Source organism: Aristolochia californica, unplaced genomic scaffold (genome assembly GCF_029961685.1).
Source record: "Aristolochia californica isolate CCGP_79_NKW_82.1479 unplaced genomic scaffold, dmAriCali1.0.hap1 SCAF_16, whole genome shotgun sequence".
Lineage (NCBI taxonomy): Eukaryota > Viridiplantae > Streptophyta > Magnoliopsida > Piperales > Aristolochiaceae > Aristolochia > Aristolochia californica.
Genome location: NW_027181837.1, coordinates 12114407 through 12130552, shown reverse-complemented (window position 1 = coordinate 12130552; position 16146 = coordinate 12114407). Strand labels below are relative to the sequence as shown.

Below are 16146 nucleotides of genomic sequence, written 5' to 3'. Positions count from 1 at the left end.
CGATTTTCTACCAACTTCGCCTTCTCCTTTCTCCAGTCCATAATTTTTTTTAAACAAATCTAGAATTGCATTGAGAGTGTTACGTGGGGCTGAGAAACAGAGGGGTTTTCTGTTCCGGGAGGCAGAGAAACAAAACCTTTTTGACGAAATTCTGGCTTGGGTGTATGAATTTCGAGATGAAATTTTTCTGGGCATGTCGGAATTCATAGAAATAATTTTATGGGGACTGCTGCAATTTTTTTTGGGGGGGCTATGTTTTGCTGTTGATGAGCACAGTCACTGTGCGTGGGTTCGTTGGCAAATTGAAAATGTGGGGCTTCATTTTTGGGGTTCCATGTCTTTAGTAATGAGAGAAGGAGATGAGAAATCCAAATGTTTTGGATTTGTTCAATTTGAGAAGTCAGAAGATGCTGCTTGAGCTAGTGAGCTTCCAGATGCGATGGAGAATGCTGTTGCAGCTTTGATTAGGGAGGTTGCAAGTAAAACCTATGACTCTGCTGGTGATGGGACTACAACAGTTTTAGTACTTGCCAGGGAGATAATCAAACTTGGGTTGCTCAGTGTAACATCTGGTGTTAATCTTGTTTCTATAAAGAAAGAGATTGATGTTGTGGTGACAATGCAGGAATGGTTTAAACAGTTTCAAAATTCTGCTGTTGTTGCATTCTTGGAGTGGACAGGAGAGCCACTTCCAAATTTTCAAATTGTTGTTGTGGTGGTAATGCAGCAATGGGATTAATAGAAAAAAATAAAACCGGTTAGAAGTGATGCAGATGAGCAACACTTGGGAAATGTAAAAGAAAATGGAAATGAATCACAGGGTGTATCTATAGCTGATGAGTATCAGGGACATGTTGCAGTGATTACTGTTGTCCAGCACTGTGAACACAAGGTGGAAACAAAACTACTGATAGGTCCATATTTAGGCTAGCATTATGGCGGTGTTTATGGCCGTGAGGAAGTTCCACTCCATTGAGTTCTTTAAACCCATAAACGGCTCTCTTAACCCAGTTGAGTGTTGTGGCAGTCCAACAAACATTGTTGCCAGCCAGCCAAGCAAACAAGGCTGTTGTGGCAATCCAACATACACTGCTGCTAGCCAGCCAAGCAAACAAGGCTATTGTGGCAGTCCAGCATACACTGCTGCCAGCCAGCCAAGCAAACAAGGCTAATGTGGCAGTCCAGCATACATTGCTGCTAGCTAGCCTAGCCGAGGTGCTTCTTGAGGATGCAGATGGCTGTTTGCATGCAATCAAAGCACTAACCCAAAGTGCTGGAAAAGGGAAGTATGATTCCAGTGGTGTTGAATCTAGTGCTTATGCTTCGGGGGTGGCACTTGAACCACTTGAAGGAATTCATATATTAGCAGGTGCCAGTTGATCAATCTGTGATTGGCAAAGTGTATTTTTCTGTTCATGGTTTGGAATTGAAACATCAAAGGTGAGAAAGTAGATAAAGGAAAGAGGAATTAAGAAGTCTCCAGGCTGTCGTATGATTTAGGTGGATGGGATGATTTATGAACTCCTTGCTGATGATAATAACTATTCTCTGTCCACACACATATATGATGCAATTGCAGAAATGCTTCAGAGAATAACGTTGAAAGGTTTTGTTCCTAACAACATTCAAAAACAACATGATGAGTTTGAGGCTAATTTTTTTGAGGAGAGAGCAGCTCTTGCAACCAAGTACCAGAAACTTTATGACCCACTATATACCGAGAGATATGAGATAGTTCATGGAGTAATTGAAATCGAAGAATCTACAGAACCCGTTGAGGAGGTTTCTGAAGAAGAAAATGCAGTTGAAGAGAAAGGGGTTCCTAATTTCTGGCTTACGGCGGAGAAAACTATTGAAATGATTACAAAGGAGTTAAAAGAGCGTGATGAAGGGGCTCTTCAATATTGGAAAGATTTCCAGTGGTCTAAGATTGATAATCCCAAGGGCTGCAAGCTGGTGTTCATTGTTTATCCCAATCCATATTTTACAAATACTATCTTCGACAAAACTTATCACATGATCAATAAGGATAAAACCATTTTAAAGAAAGAAATAGGGACAGAGATTCAGTGGCTTCTAGGGAGTGAAGAAATTGCTGACCCGCTTCAGACTCAAATGGAACAAGATTATGATATTGGATCCACCGTCAGAGCCAAAATTATCCCACATTTTGTCTCATGGTTTATGGGATCGGTTGTTAAGGGTGACGAGTTTGATGATATAGAAGGGATGAGGATGAAGATGATGCAGATGTTGATGACACTGCTGCCAAAAAATCAGCCAAAGAAGGTATCTGCTGGATGGAAGGTGAAGAGCAGAGTACTACATGGGGAAGGCCAAGAGCCTCCAAAGTGCAAGCAGCAGCAGAGACAATTCGTCCAAATGAAGCCAGTTGCAATGCCACCTACAATTGCTGATCGTATTTCATTTTATTTCCCAGGTGCTCCAGGTTTGGGACAACAACTATTTTATGGGCAAGGTCCTCCCGCTAATGCAATGCTTAATGGGTTAGGGTCTAGTGAGAGAATGATGCAATTTAAAATTGATGCTACTGTTGCAGTCAGCATGGTGGTCTCTTTTCATCACTTCCCTCTGAATTTGGAACTTCATGACCAATTTCATCAGAAATGGATTCAAACAGCAGCGGTAGTGATCTCAACGTATGGGGAGGTGTTTCCTGTACTCCAGGCCAGTAAGCAGTAGTTTGTGCTGTATGGAATTTTGAGAAGGAATAGCTGGTTGGACTCATACAAAGTTGGCCTTTCTGCTGACAGTGGGCTTCCTAGTGCTGTTCAGTTACCTGCCTGCTTGTCTGAATTACAGGAAACATGTGGTCTGGCTCGTTCTACGGGGGCCTCTGAGTGTTTCAAGGTGCAACAAATGGAAGGGGTTAGAGCTGCTGAGTCTTCTCAATCCCAGGGGGTTGGTCATGATGTTGTTGCTACCTTGCTGGCAAAGTGTAGGCAGTGCAATCCAGGACTGAGGGAAGGCAGAGATGTTGCTTGGGGAGATATAGTGACGTTCGGCCCACATCCCTACATTCGATCGTAAAAAAAAAGTTACTTATCTAGTTGGATGTTCCAATTTTGTAGTCCAGCCAGCTGACACAGATATCGCTATTGATACTTGAGAACGGATGGAGACGTCGGCACGGGCAAGCAGACCCTTTGAGCTTGAGGACAAGCTCTTTCTTCCAGGGAGGGTGTAATTTTATGCACGCAATAACATTATGATTTTAATTTTTTTCTTTAATTTACTTTATTTTATTTCAGTTTTAAGCCACATGGGTATTTTTGGAATATTTCATTTATAGGGGTATTTTCATAAAATTGTATCTTAAACCTTGTAAGGGTCAACCCTATTTAAGGGGTAAGAGTAATGAGAAAGGCAAACATTGATTTTAGGTTAAACAGGGTTTTGAGTTCTCCTCGACGAGCTCAGGGGTGTGCGTTCTCCTTAACGAACCTAGGATTTTCAACCTTCCCTTTGGCTTGATCTTTGTCTTTTCCTTCTTCTTCCCTATGAATCCCTGTGTCAGATCCGGGACCATAACACCGAGGCCGTGGCAGAAACTTTAGAGGAGGCTAAGGAAGAGGTAGAAGGAGTGGTTATGGCAGAACCGATTGGAAATAATGCACCAAGTGTGGGAAAGTTGGCCACACCATAGATGCATGCTAGTCAGACAAGCAATGCCCTTTTTGCAAAAAATATGGCCACCTTAAAGAGATGTGTTGTAAGAAGGCTAATCAAGTCTTATTAAGTACTACAAAGGAGGAGCAGCCTACCACATCAACAAAAAAGAAAACCCTTCATGATGATGAGTATGGGTTACTCCAAAAAATGAAAACACTATTGGGTTTTACTCCAAGTTCATCCTCCACTGCTACTACTACCACCACTCCAAGTATGCTATCTGCCTCCTCTTCATCCTGGATAATTGATTCAGAGGCCTTCGAACATCTCACAGGTAACAAAAATTTACTCACTCAGTGTCTCCTTGTCTTTCAAAAAAATTGTTACCTTAGATGACGGGTCTCAAACTAAAGTTCTAAGGAAAGGTTCCACTTCTATTACACCATCACTTCCACTAACTGAGATACTTTTTTTTCCTACCTTCCCCTTCAATCTTTTATCAGTTAGTCAGCTCACCAAACATTTTAATTGCTCTATCACCAAACAAGAGGGGCTCTACTACCTAGATGTGACAAAAATAAATATTTTTTCCACTAGAATATTTGCGACCTAGTTATGGCACAACCGGTTGGGACATCCGTCAACACAATCTCTTCATCATATGTTTCCTACTCTTAAAGCAAGGTCAGAGTTTCATTGTGAAGTCTGTCAAATGAGCAAACATCAAAGGTCCGCATACTCACCTTGTCCAGAAGTTAAAAATGTCACTCCCTTTTCCTTAATTCATGTTGATGTATGGGGACCCTTAAGCATCTCAAACATTTCACAAGTTAAATATTTTATCACATTTATTGAGGACTTCACTCGTACCACCTAGTTATTTCTATTTAAAGAGCATTCTAAAATACCATTGATATTTAAATCTTCTCATGCTATGGTACTCACTCAGTTTGCATAGAAAATTTTAATCCTTCGGTCTGATAATGCCAAAGTATACACCTCCAAAGACCTTGACTATTTTTGTGAAAAAAATGGCATTATTCATCAAACATCATGTGCCTACACCCCTCAACAAAATGGTGTAGTCGAGTGGAAGAACTATCATATTCTTGAGGTAGCTCGAGGTTTACTATATGCCATGAAAGTTCCTTACTTTTATTTACCACATGCAATCCTGATCGCATGTTTTCTTATTAACCGGTTACCATCTTCCATTCTTGGTAATAAATCCCTTTACTCTCTATTATTACCCAATGATGATCCCTTTTCACTGTCCTTCAGAGTCTTATGGTGTCAATGTTTTGTCCATATCTCTTCCCCCAAACACAGTAAACTTGATCCCAAATCTATCAAGTGTATCTTTGTAAGATACTCTTGCACACAAAAGGGTTATGTTTGCTATAATCCCACTCTTTAACGTTTACTCAAGTCAAGGGATGTCACATTCTTTGAAGACTCTCTGTTTTATTCTGACAATGCTCCTCCCGATTTAGTATTTCTATGAGGGCATTCTACCCACTGATAGAGGCATGATTGATGCTGCTAGTGGAGCAACATTGGTGGATAAAACTCCCGAGGCCGCGAGAAACTTGATTGCAAATATGGCAGCCAATTCTCAATAATTTGGTACTAGGCTTGACATCCCATCTAAGAATGTTAATAAGGTAAATATTTCCTCCCTTGAACAAAAAATTATGAGTCTAACTTCTCTTGTTCGTCAAATGGTTGTAGGTAATATGCAAACAGTGAAGGTTTGTGGGATTTGTTCAGTAGTAGGGCATCCAACCAATATTAGCCCAACTTTTCAAGAAGAGCCCATTGAGCAAGTGAATGCGGCGGGTGGTTTTCCTGGACAACCGCAAAGGAAGTATGATCCCTATTCGAACACGTATAACATGGGATGGAGGTATCATCCCAACCTTAGCTATGGGAATCCACAAGTTAATCTGCTCGCGACTCAAAATCACCCAAGTTACCAGCAATATAGGCAACCATATCCCCCTAGACAACAACCGGGCCAAACTTCTAATTCTATGTCTTTAGAAGATATTGTTAAATCTCATGCCACTAATAATTTGTAATTTTAACAGGAGACAAGGGCCAGTATTCAAAGTTTGGACAATCAGATGGCAACCGCAATTAAACGGCTAGAGGCACAAAGTTCGGGGAAATTACCCTCTCAAACGGTAGTAAATCCAAGAGAAAATGCAAGTGCAATCATTTTGAGAACTGGTAAAGAAGTTGAGATTCGGGTAAAGGTAGCACCTGCATCTTTGGGATAAGAAAAGGAGAAAAACGTCGTTGTAGACAGGAATGTTCCAAATGATGATGATGTACCTAAGCGTAATTTTTCACCTCTTTCTGATTATAAACCAGTTCCTGCTTTTCCTCAGACTTTGGCAGATTCTAGAAAATATGAGCAAAATAAAGATTTATATGAGACTTTCTGTAGATGTCAGATAAATATTTCACTTTTAGATGCTATTAAACAAGTGCCTCATTATCTTAAATTCTTGAAAGAACTGTGCACAATTAAGAGGAAACAAAAACTTAAAGGATATGAGAAGGTGAGAGTAGGGGAGAATGTTCCTGCAGTTATTCAAAGAAAACTCCCTACGAAGTACAAATATCCAGGTATGTTTACTTTCCCTTGTCCGTTAGGTAACATCAGATTTGAGAAGGCCATGATAGATTTAGGAGCTTCGATTAATGTCATGCCATATTCTTTATATGCTTCTTTGAAACTTGGACCTTTGAATAAAACTGGTGTTGTGATTCAATTATCTGATAGATCTAATGCCTATCCTAAGGTTGTACTTGAGGATGTTCTTGTGCAAGTTAATGATTTTATTTTCCCTGCTGATTTTGATGTGCTTGATATGGAAAATGGTGACCAAACTACTCCTATTTTGTTAGGATGACTGATAGATGCCATATTCTGACATGAGAACTAGGTTAATTATAATATAATAATCTTTATAATTGTGTTATAGGTGGTTATTTATCAGTTTTAAAATGAAACGTGCATTTATTGATTTTGGCATTAATCACTGTCTATATTGCATATTTTTTTGTCCTGAATTATATTTCATTGCTTTTAGGGTTTATTTATTTCTGAAATACTTTTTTATGGATTCAATTATGGAATTTCAGGAGAATTTTGGTGGAGAAGGAGATATTTACCAAAATGCCCTTAGTGAAATGGAGGTGATTTTTAGGGCAAATCATTTTAAAACAAAAAAAATGGTATTAAAAGAGAGAAGGGAGCGTCGACGGAAGAGAGGGGGCATCGACCAAAACAGAGCACCGTCGACCGAAACAGGGGAAGACCCGAGAGGAGTTTGCCACCGTCGTTCGCAGCGCCACCGTCATCCACAGCCGTCTAGCAACCGAGAACAGACCCGAGGAGAGCTCGAGAGAGTCTCCATCGCGGTGAGTTCGACAGTACCAGTTTTTGCTCGCCAGGCCGAGAGGTGATCCGAAAGGGCTTCTCCGGTGCCAATTCCGTATTTCGACCATCCTCTGGCGTCGATTACATATTTTCGACCATTCCTGGAGCTATACCGACTCTGACCGAGACTCAAGAGAGCCGGTTAGAGGACTTCAGCTTTGTTCGTTCTTCGCCGGACGTCACCTCCGTCCATCGGCTTCTATCCTTTGTCACCGGCATCGTCTCTACCTCCGTCCACTCACTCTTGCTATCCGAAGCCATCAATTTCGGGAAATTGCAGCACCCGTGAGAACGAGTTGCTGCCCGAACGAGAGGAAGGAGAAGGGGAGTAATTCGTCATTTTGGAATTTAATTTTTCTATAGTTTGAACTTAGGTCTTGAATGTTTATTAAATGTGATTTGATAATTAATGTTTATTGAATGTTTGTTTTCCAAATATTTGATTAAATTAACTAGTTAGGGTAGGATTATAATTTAGGTTGGATTTTGGTATTTTAATCCTATTTCTGTCTTTCATTCTATGCGCCCGAGAGGGTCTAGACGCAAGGATTGAGAAATCGGATCCGTGGTTACGTGGCACTCGAGAGAGGCACGAATCACCGTAAAATCCAGAATTGACGTTTCCTGTTGTGCAAGTAGTTAACCAGATGATTGCTTGATAATTTAGGATATAATTAGTGTTTAGTTCAGATTAATTCATCATATCTGGTTAGACTAGTTGACTGAAGAATACACAAAATTCAGTCCTCCCTGTGGATATGACCCTCGCTTCCCGCTAAATTACAGGTATAAAAGCCGATGTAACTAAACTTTACATCAAGTTTTTGGCGCCATTGCCGGGGAGGCATGTATTAAGTGTATTTCTTTGTTCTCCATGGTCTTAGGTTAGATTTATTTTTATTTTATTTTATTTTTTATTTTATTTTATTTTTTGCTTTCATAATTTTAGCTTGGAGATTTTGTATGGAATTATTTTTATTTCTTCTAGTTAGTTCATATTTTTAGTAGTGAGTTTTTTCAGCTCCCACGTTGCACCAGGATTGCTCAAGATTTGAGGATAAAAATCCTCATTTTTCTGCTCGGTAAGGGAGAAATTGAGGCCACTCTTGCTGCTGCTGTCGAGAAGGAGGATAGACCTCCTCTTTGGGCTCAGAGAAGGGGCAAGAAGCTCATTTTCTTAGTAGGGATGATGGTGGATGAATTTGGGTGATGATGGAAGGCAATGGAGGGTGAAGGATAGGTTGGATTTTTGGAGTAAACCCTAAACTCGAGATCAAGAGGAGATCTCAACTTGTTTACACTAGGTTATTCTAAATTCTCAAAGCTTACCTATTTCATTCATTCCTTTCCCTTAAATAGGTCACGTCATGGAGTTTTAGGGTTAGGGTTACAATAATTCCCCATAATGCCCTTACATATAAAGTAATTAGAAATAACTCCTACTTAAAACAATATAAGAAATAAATCCTACTCAAAGAAATATAAGAAATAAATCCTATTGAGTGAGTTGTTGTTGCCTCCTTCGTTGTGTGACTCGGTGTGCTATTGAGTCCACAACACCTCATTTTATCTTCTCCAGATTTTCTTCTCTCTTTTCTCTTGTTTTTTTCTTTAGATTTCTTCATGGCCTGCGTGGCTAAACTTTCAGACTTGGTGAGAGGAAACTGAAGCCTTGGTATCAATACAACTGTGAGATTTGATTTGTTTTCATTTTTCAATTTATGTTTTGAGCATCTGATGTTCTTCTGTAATTTTCTTTCATGATTGTCTTATTTAATCACTAGGAGGCCTACTAGTTTATTACTTGTTGCAATCTACTACTAGGTTAGATGTCCAATCCGTAATTGTTTGATCTCTCTAATTGTGAAGCAATCGAGATTTGATGATTTGTTGTGTCACGAATTATTAGATCTCGAGAAGAATGTTGGACTAAATTAAATATAGCCGCTTGTGCTTGTGTTGTTAGATTATCATCGATCTCTCTAACTCTTAAGGCTGCTGCTTGATTAAACCTTTAACGCTTGTCTTGGATTGTATAGTAGTTAGGGTAAATTGGATCGCTTGTTTTCTAATTAACTACGAAAGGAGAGATAGGAAGATCGTTCCAATGGTGAATTTTCAAATGCGAATTGATATATGCTTGCATCGATGATCAGTTGTGAAATTCTGATGGTGGATGTCGACTTAGACCATGGTTTGTTTTTTTGATTGATTTTGATTCTTTTAAATTGAATTGTTTCTAAGTTGTTTTTCTTAAAAGTGTTTTCATTATACTCAAACTCCCCATCCTTGTTCACAGAGCATAAAAGTAGAAAATCTAGCTCTTGATTCTCCATTTGATAGCGAATCTAATTTAGAGGAGGAGGAAGTCATGGCTGGAAATCAAACTTTGAAAGAGCTTGCAGCCCTTGATTTGAATAAACAATCCTTATGCATAACATTCCCTACTATGCTACTGCTACATTTGAATTAAAATCAGGACTAATACATCTCTTGCCCACTTTTCTTGGTCTTGCAGGTGAGGATCCTCACAAGCATCTAAAGAAGTTTCATGTGGTATGCACGAGTATGAAACCCACGGGGGTGACTGAAAAGAAAATTAAATTACGAGCCTTTCCGTTTTCTTTGAAGGATTTTGCCAAGGATTGGCTCTACTATCTACCCTTCGGGAGTATTACCACATGGGATGAGATGAAGAGATTGTTTTAGGAGAAATATTTCGCAGCTTCAAGGGCGACCAACATTCGGAAAGAAATTTGTGGTGTAAGGCAGCATAAAGGAGAGTCCCTACACGAATATTGGGAACGTTTCAAGAAATTATGTGCAAGCTGCCCCCATCATCAGAGTACCGAGCAACTTCATATCCAGTATTTCTATGAGGGCCTTCTACCCACTGATAGGAGCATGTTTGATGTTGCTGTTGGAGGAGCTTTGGTGAATTAAACTCCCAAGGCCACGAGAAACTTGATTGCAAATATGGCGGCCAATTCTCAACAATTTGACACTAGGCTTGACATTCCATCTAAGAATGTTAATGAGGTAAATATTTCCTCCCTTGAACAACAAATTACGAGTCAAACATCTCTTTTTCATCAAATAGTTGTAGGTAATACGCAAACAGCGAAGGCTTGTGGGATTTTTTCAGTAGTAGGGCATCCAACGATATTTGCCCAACTCTTCAAGAGGAACCCACTGAGCAAGTGAATGCGGTGGGTGGTTTTCCTAGACAACTGCAAAGGAAGTATGATCCCTATTCGAACACGTATAACATGGTATGGATGTATCACCCAATCTTAGCTATGGCAATCCACAAGTTAATCAGCTCGTGACTCAAAATCACCCTAGTTACAAGCAATATAGGCAGCCATATCCCCCTAGACAACAACCGGGCCAAACTTCCAATTCTGGTATGTCTTTGGAATATATTGTTAAATCTTTAGCCACTAATAATTTGAAATTTCAACAGGAGACAAGGGCCATTATTCAAAGTTTGGACAATCAAATGGGTCAAATGGCAACCACAATTAGTCAGATAGAGGCGCAATGTTTAGAGGAATTACCCTCTCAAATGGTAGTAAATCCAAGAGAAAATGTAAGTGCAATCATTTTGAGAAGTGGTAAAGAAGATGAGATTCCGGTAAAGGTAGCCCATGCATCGTTGGAGCAAGAAAAGGAGGAAAACGTCGTTGCAGACAGAAACATTCCAAATGATGATGATGTACCTAAGCGTAATTTTTCACCTCTTTCTGATTATAAAGCAGTTCCTCCTTTTCCTCAGGCTTTGGCAAATTCTAGAAAAGATGAGCAAAATAAAGATTTATATGAGACTTTCCGTAGGTGTGAGGAAAATATTCCACTTTTAGATGCTATTAAACAAGTGCCTCATTATTCTAAATTCTTGAAAGAACTGAACACAATTAAGAGGAAACAAAAACTTAAAGGACATGAGAAGGTGAGAGTAGGGGAGAATGTTTCTGTAGTTATTAAAAGAAAACTCCCTGCAAAGTGCAAAGATCCAGGTATGTTTACTTGTTATGCACGCAATAACATTATTATTTTATTTTTTATTTAATTTACTTTATTTTATTTCAGTTTTAGGCCATAGGGGTATTTTTAGAATTATTTATTAATAGGGATATTTTTGGAATATTTTATTCATAGGGATATTTCTGTAACATTTTATTAAACCCTAACAGGGTGAACCCTATTTAAGGGGTAAGAGTAATGAGAAAAGGAAGCATTGAAGTATTAAGAATTAGGTTAAATCTAGAGTAAAGAGGCTTAGAGTTCTCCTCAACGAGCTCTAGGTTTTTCAAGTTTCCCTTAGGCTTGATCTTTCATTTTTGTCTTCCACATGTCTTCCTACTACCCCTACGGTAATGCTTGGAAGACACGTAACCCGTGGCAGACCCAAGATCCTCCCAAAGAATCCACGTGTCAGATTCGAGACCGTAACAACTAGTATCAGAGCAGGAACACAATTGGTTATTCTATATCCCAAGAAAGATGGATTGCTATGGGTAAGGAATTGGAGGAAATACGAGCACGGTTAGATGCTTCCATTGAGCGTTATGCAAGGGAGGAACTCGTTTTAGCAACAAAACAGGTCACACGACCTCAAATCTCCGACCAACATGAAGTACCATAAGCTATCTCGGACGGGGCAACAGGCCAAGGGCCGGAAAAATCAAAAATTTCGTCATTGTTACCGAAAAAAATCCATGTAGAAGAGGCGGACGCTGTTTTTTTAACAAAAAGGGGCGTCGATTTCGACCTCAACATTTTCGAAATCGCACCTACGAAATCACAGCCGATCTTGGCCTCCACATTTCCGCAATCTCTCGGCGGTACCTCAATTTTTAGGATCTCGGAAGGGTATTAAGCCTCGCTCCCGTCGGTAATCAAGGGTGGGGGTTCCACCTCCCAAAACCCCTCCCCACGGCCAGCCCAGTGTCTTCCGGCAATTCTTCCGACAGGGGGGGTGTGTTTTCGAGAGCCCTCGGTCTCGGAAAATTACCAGGCGGCGACTCCCAAAATGACTGCTCTTCACCACCGGACATGAAGGCGACTCCGTCGGCGCCGTCATACACAACTCCGGTGGGATTCGACTTCCGGCCACCACCTCCCACACTCAATCCACCTCTCAACAGAACAGAGCAAACCATTGTTCCAAATTGGGGGGGGGACGGGGGGACAGTGTATCGAAATTTTTTTTTTTTTGAGAGGCTTTGTGTTTCTGTGGATGAGCACAATACCTGTTTGGATGTGGATCTTCGAATTGCAGCTGTGGGATTTAATTTTTTGGATCCCCTGTATGTTGTTCGACCACGAACTTTTCGTCCTATTCAGAGCCGTGTGGACGGAAGACGACCGTCGCCCGCCTTCGTCGACGCCCTGAGGGAAGGAGCAGCTGTCGACAAGGTTTCGGCACTTACCGACTGCCGCTATGCTCGGGATCGGCAGGAGGATAACGCCGGATTTCGATTTTCGAAGAATCGTCGACGGAATTTCCGTCGAAGGAGGAAGAAGATGGTTCAATTCAAATTTTCCTAAGTTAGGAAAATTTCATCAGCGCACGAAGTTGAGTCGTGCGCCGGACCGGGTTCCTGAACCAAGTCAACCCAGGTTCACTCGGACCGGCCAAAAAAAAAAAAATCGCGTCTAGAGGGGGGTCGTGCGCTGGACAGGGTTCCTGAACCGAGTCAACCCAGGTTAACTTAGACCGGGCCAAAAAAAAAAAAAAATTGGCGTCTTGAAGGGGGGTCATAGCTATCGCAGATGCTAATTTGGCACCGGTGGAGACATCGGCATACCGACACTACTTCCGAGCTTGAGGACAAACTCGTCTTCCAAGGGGGTATAATGTTATGCACGCAATAACATTATTATTTTAGTTTTTTTATTTAATTTACTTTATTTTATTTCAGTTTTAGGCCATAGGGGTATTTTTGGAATTATTTATTAATAGAGATATTTTTGGAATATTTTATTCATAGGGATATTTCTGTAATATTTTATTAAACCCTAACAGGGTGAACCCTATTTAAGGGGTAAGAGTAATGAGAAAAGGAAGCATTGAAGTATTAAGAATTAGGTTAAATCTAGAGTAAAGAGGCTTAGAGTTCTCCTCAAATAGCTCTAGGGTTTTCAAGCTTCCCTTAGGCTTGATCTTTCGTTTTTGTCTTCCACATGTCTTCCTACTACCCCCACGGTAATGCTTGGAAGACACGTAACCCGTGGCAGACCCAATATCCTCCCAAAGAATCCACGTGTCAGATCTGGGACCGTAACATTACTATCCCTTGTATGTTAGGTAACATCAGATTTGAGAAGGCCATGATAGATTTAGAAGCTTCAATTAATGTTATGCCATATTCTATATATGCTTCTTTGAAACTTGGACTTTTGATTAAAATTGGTGTTGTTATTCAATTGGCTGATAGATCTAATGCCTATCCTAAGGGTGTAGTTGAGTATGTTCTTGTGCATGCTGATGATTTGATTTTCCCTACTTATTTCTATTTGCTTGATATAGAAAATGGTGACCAAACTACTCTTATTTTGTTAGGAAGACTGTTCTTAAAGTCATCCAAGACTAAGATAGATGTTCATAGTGGCACACTTACCATGGAATTTGATGGTGAAATTGTTAAGTTTAACATTTATGATGCCATGAAATATCCTAGTGGTGACAATCCTGTTTATTCTATTGATGTGATTGATTCTTTCACACAAGAAGTTTTTGAACTTGATGGAAAATCTGAATTGGAAGTTGCCATTAGTAAGCATCTTGAGAAAGAGAATGAGTTAGCCTTGAGTTCTGATTTATAGGAAACTATTGCAGCGTTGAATGATATTCCACAGTTACAGCAGTCAGGTAACATTCTTTATATTGTGTTATCAGTTTCTAATGAGAGGCCTTTACCCTCAGTTTTGCAGGCTCCCACTCTAGATTTGAAGCTTCTCCACAGTCACCTCAAGCACGTGTTCCTTAGAGATGGAGGAATGTTACTAGTGATCATCTTCAGTAAACTCAGTGCACGGCAAGAAGAAAAGCATGTTCAGGATGAACTTCATTTGCAGGAAATGTTCCCTGATGAGCAATTGCTCGTCGCGAGTGTGAGATTACCCCTATATGCGAATATTGTAAATTATTTGGTTACTAATATGTTACCTCCTGGTTTTTCTAGGGCTCAAAGAGATAAGGACAAGAGTGATGCCAAATACTATGTGAGGGATGACCCATAATTATAGAAACATTGAGTCGAGCCAATGACAATAAAAAAGGCGCTTCTTGGGAGGCAACCCAAGGGGAGTTCGTTCCTTTTTATTTTAATTTTTGGTATTTAATTTTGTTTATTTGTGCCTTCTCTTTACATTTCAGCTTAAATTGGGGACAATGTAAGTTCTATGCGTGGGGGAGGGGATTAAGGTCGTGTTTCAATTCAGTTTTTTTTTATTTAAATTCTTTGTTTTTGTGGTTTTTAATGATTTTATGTTGTGTATGTCATGAGAAAGATTAAATTAGGCTCTTCAAAGATTCATAACATGATTGAATAAGTAATCTTCCAACTGAGAATGAATTAGTCTAGTTATTTTCTTTGAGGATGGTAGTGACTAAATTTGGTAGACAAAAGCCAGTGAGATTTTGAACCTTTAGACTGACACATCCATATCAGTCTCATTATTTTCTTTCATGAGAGATATTCTTCGATGGATTTGTTTCTCTAAAACTTTCCTTGATTCTCTTTGAAATCACATTGACACATGCATGCATGAACATGATTAAGGCCCTCTTTGTTATTAGCTACATAAGCCAAATAGCCAACCTTGTAATTTTTTTTTTTCCTTTTATTGAACTTTGAGATTTATGATTTTTTTAACCCACGTTACAAGCTTTAAACCTGAAAAAAAAAACCTTTACCCAAGCCGTAGAGTTAGTGGAGCATTGTTCATCATTATGGTTTGTATGGATGTCCAAGAAATAAGTGTGGGGGTGTCTAGATTTGTGGTATGGCTATGACTTGTGTAATGGAACATGTTTTTATCCTCAATTCATGAGTTCCATTGTTAGTAAAAAAAAAGGTAAGAAAGGAAGTGATGGAGGGAATGACTTTTAATGTTACAAACTGTCCGTGTTCATAATTCGTCCTAAAATTCCAAGAAAGGGTCTATTTGTATGAGCTATATACAAATTGAAGAAGATGCTGACTGGAGTGATTGGTTTTACATGTCTAATATATTCGTGCTTGAGTTGATTCATTTTTGCTGCACTAGTTTCGATGGCTTTTGAGCTACATTCCTAAATATTTCCCACCTTGATCCTAAACCCCATTACAACCCTTGAAAAGTCCTTATGATTTGTGTTATTCATGTGATCTGAGTGGCGGAGAATGAGAAGATATGCCAGCCTATGGTAGATTATTTTCATAGGAATGAATTTGAGAGAAACACATACCCTTCAAACACATGAGAATCAAGTGTTTATTTCTGTGAGGGTCTACTTATTTAGTTTACTCCATCTTTGAATGAAAATTCTTACTAAGTAATTGTAATTTTTTTAATAATGTTTGTTCATGATATGTTATGAGTTTTGAAGAGCTTGGTTGTTCTTTGTTGATAGCATTAACACCTTGGTGTTTTTGGGAGAGTGAATTTGGGTTTGGCCTGAGGACGAGCAAAAGCTAAGTGTAGGGAAATTTGATGAGAATTCAAAATGTCATATTTTTATCCCTTAATGATTAGGATTTTATAATTATTTTTTGCCAAATATACTCATTATTCTTATATTTTGATTTAGGATGCAAATGGAAGTGTTAAGTGCAAAACGAAGTTAATTGAGCGATTCTTGACAGTTTCGACATTGCTTGGTAATCTGGGAATAACTCTCTCATCCGAGCTCTGATGGAGATAATTTAAGATGATATAGAATTCCAAGAAAACTTTCAACAACTTTTATGTAATAAATTGGAGCAATACTGGTGGAATCTAGGTCAAAATTGGGCTTGAAGTCGCATCACATGCATTGTGACCCAGTCCGGATGCACGAAAAGAAAAACCCT

The 16146-nt window shown here is 39.4% G+C and overlaps 2 protein-coding genes and 1 pseudogene across 2 annotated transcripts; all 3 read left to right on the top strand.

Moving 5' to 3' along the window:
* The first annotated feature begins 439 nt into the window (after window positions 1-439).
* On the top strand, window positions 440-1380 carry LOC137952600 (uncharacterized). The gene is made up of 3 exons (XM_068799675.1): window positions 440-718; window positions 821-892; window positions 1012-1380. Exons 1-3 carry the CDS (start codon window positions 440-442, stop codon window positions 1378-1380), a joined length of 720 nt encoding a protein of 239 aa, XP_068655776.1.
* A 129-nt stretch (window positions 1381-1509) lies between these two features.
* Window positions 1510-2417, top strand: LOC137952599 (nucleosome assembly protein 1;4-like; annotated as a pseudogene).
* Window positions 2418-5354: 2937 nt separating this feature from the next.
* On the top strand, window positions 5355-6554 carry LOC137952597 (uncharacterized). Its single transcript, XM_068799674.1, has 3 exons — window positions 5355-5573; window positions 5724-5885; window positions 6027-6554. Exons 1-3 carry the CDS (start codon window positions 5355-5357, stop codon window positions 6552-6554), a joined length of 909 nt encoding a protein of 302 aa, XP_068655775.1.
* Window positions 6555-16146: the final 9592 nt, after the last annotated feature.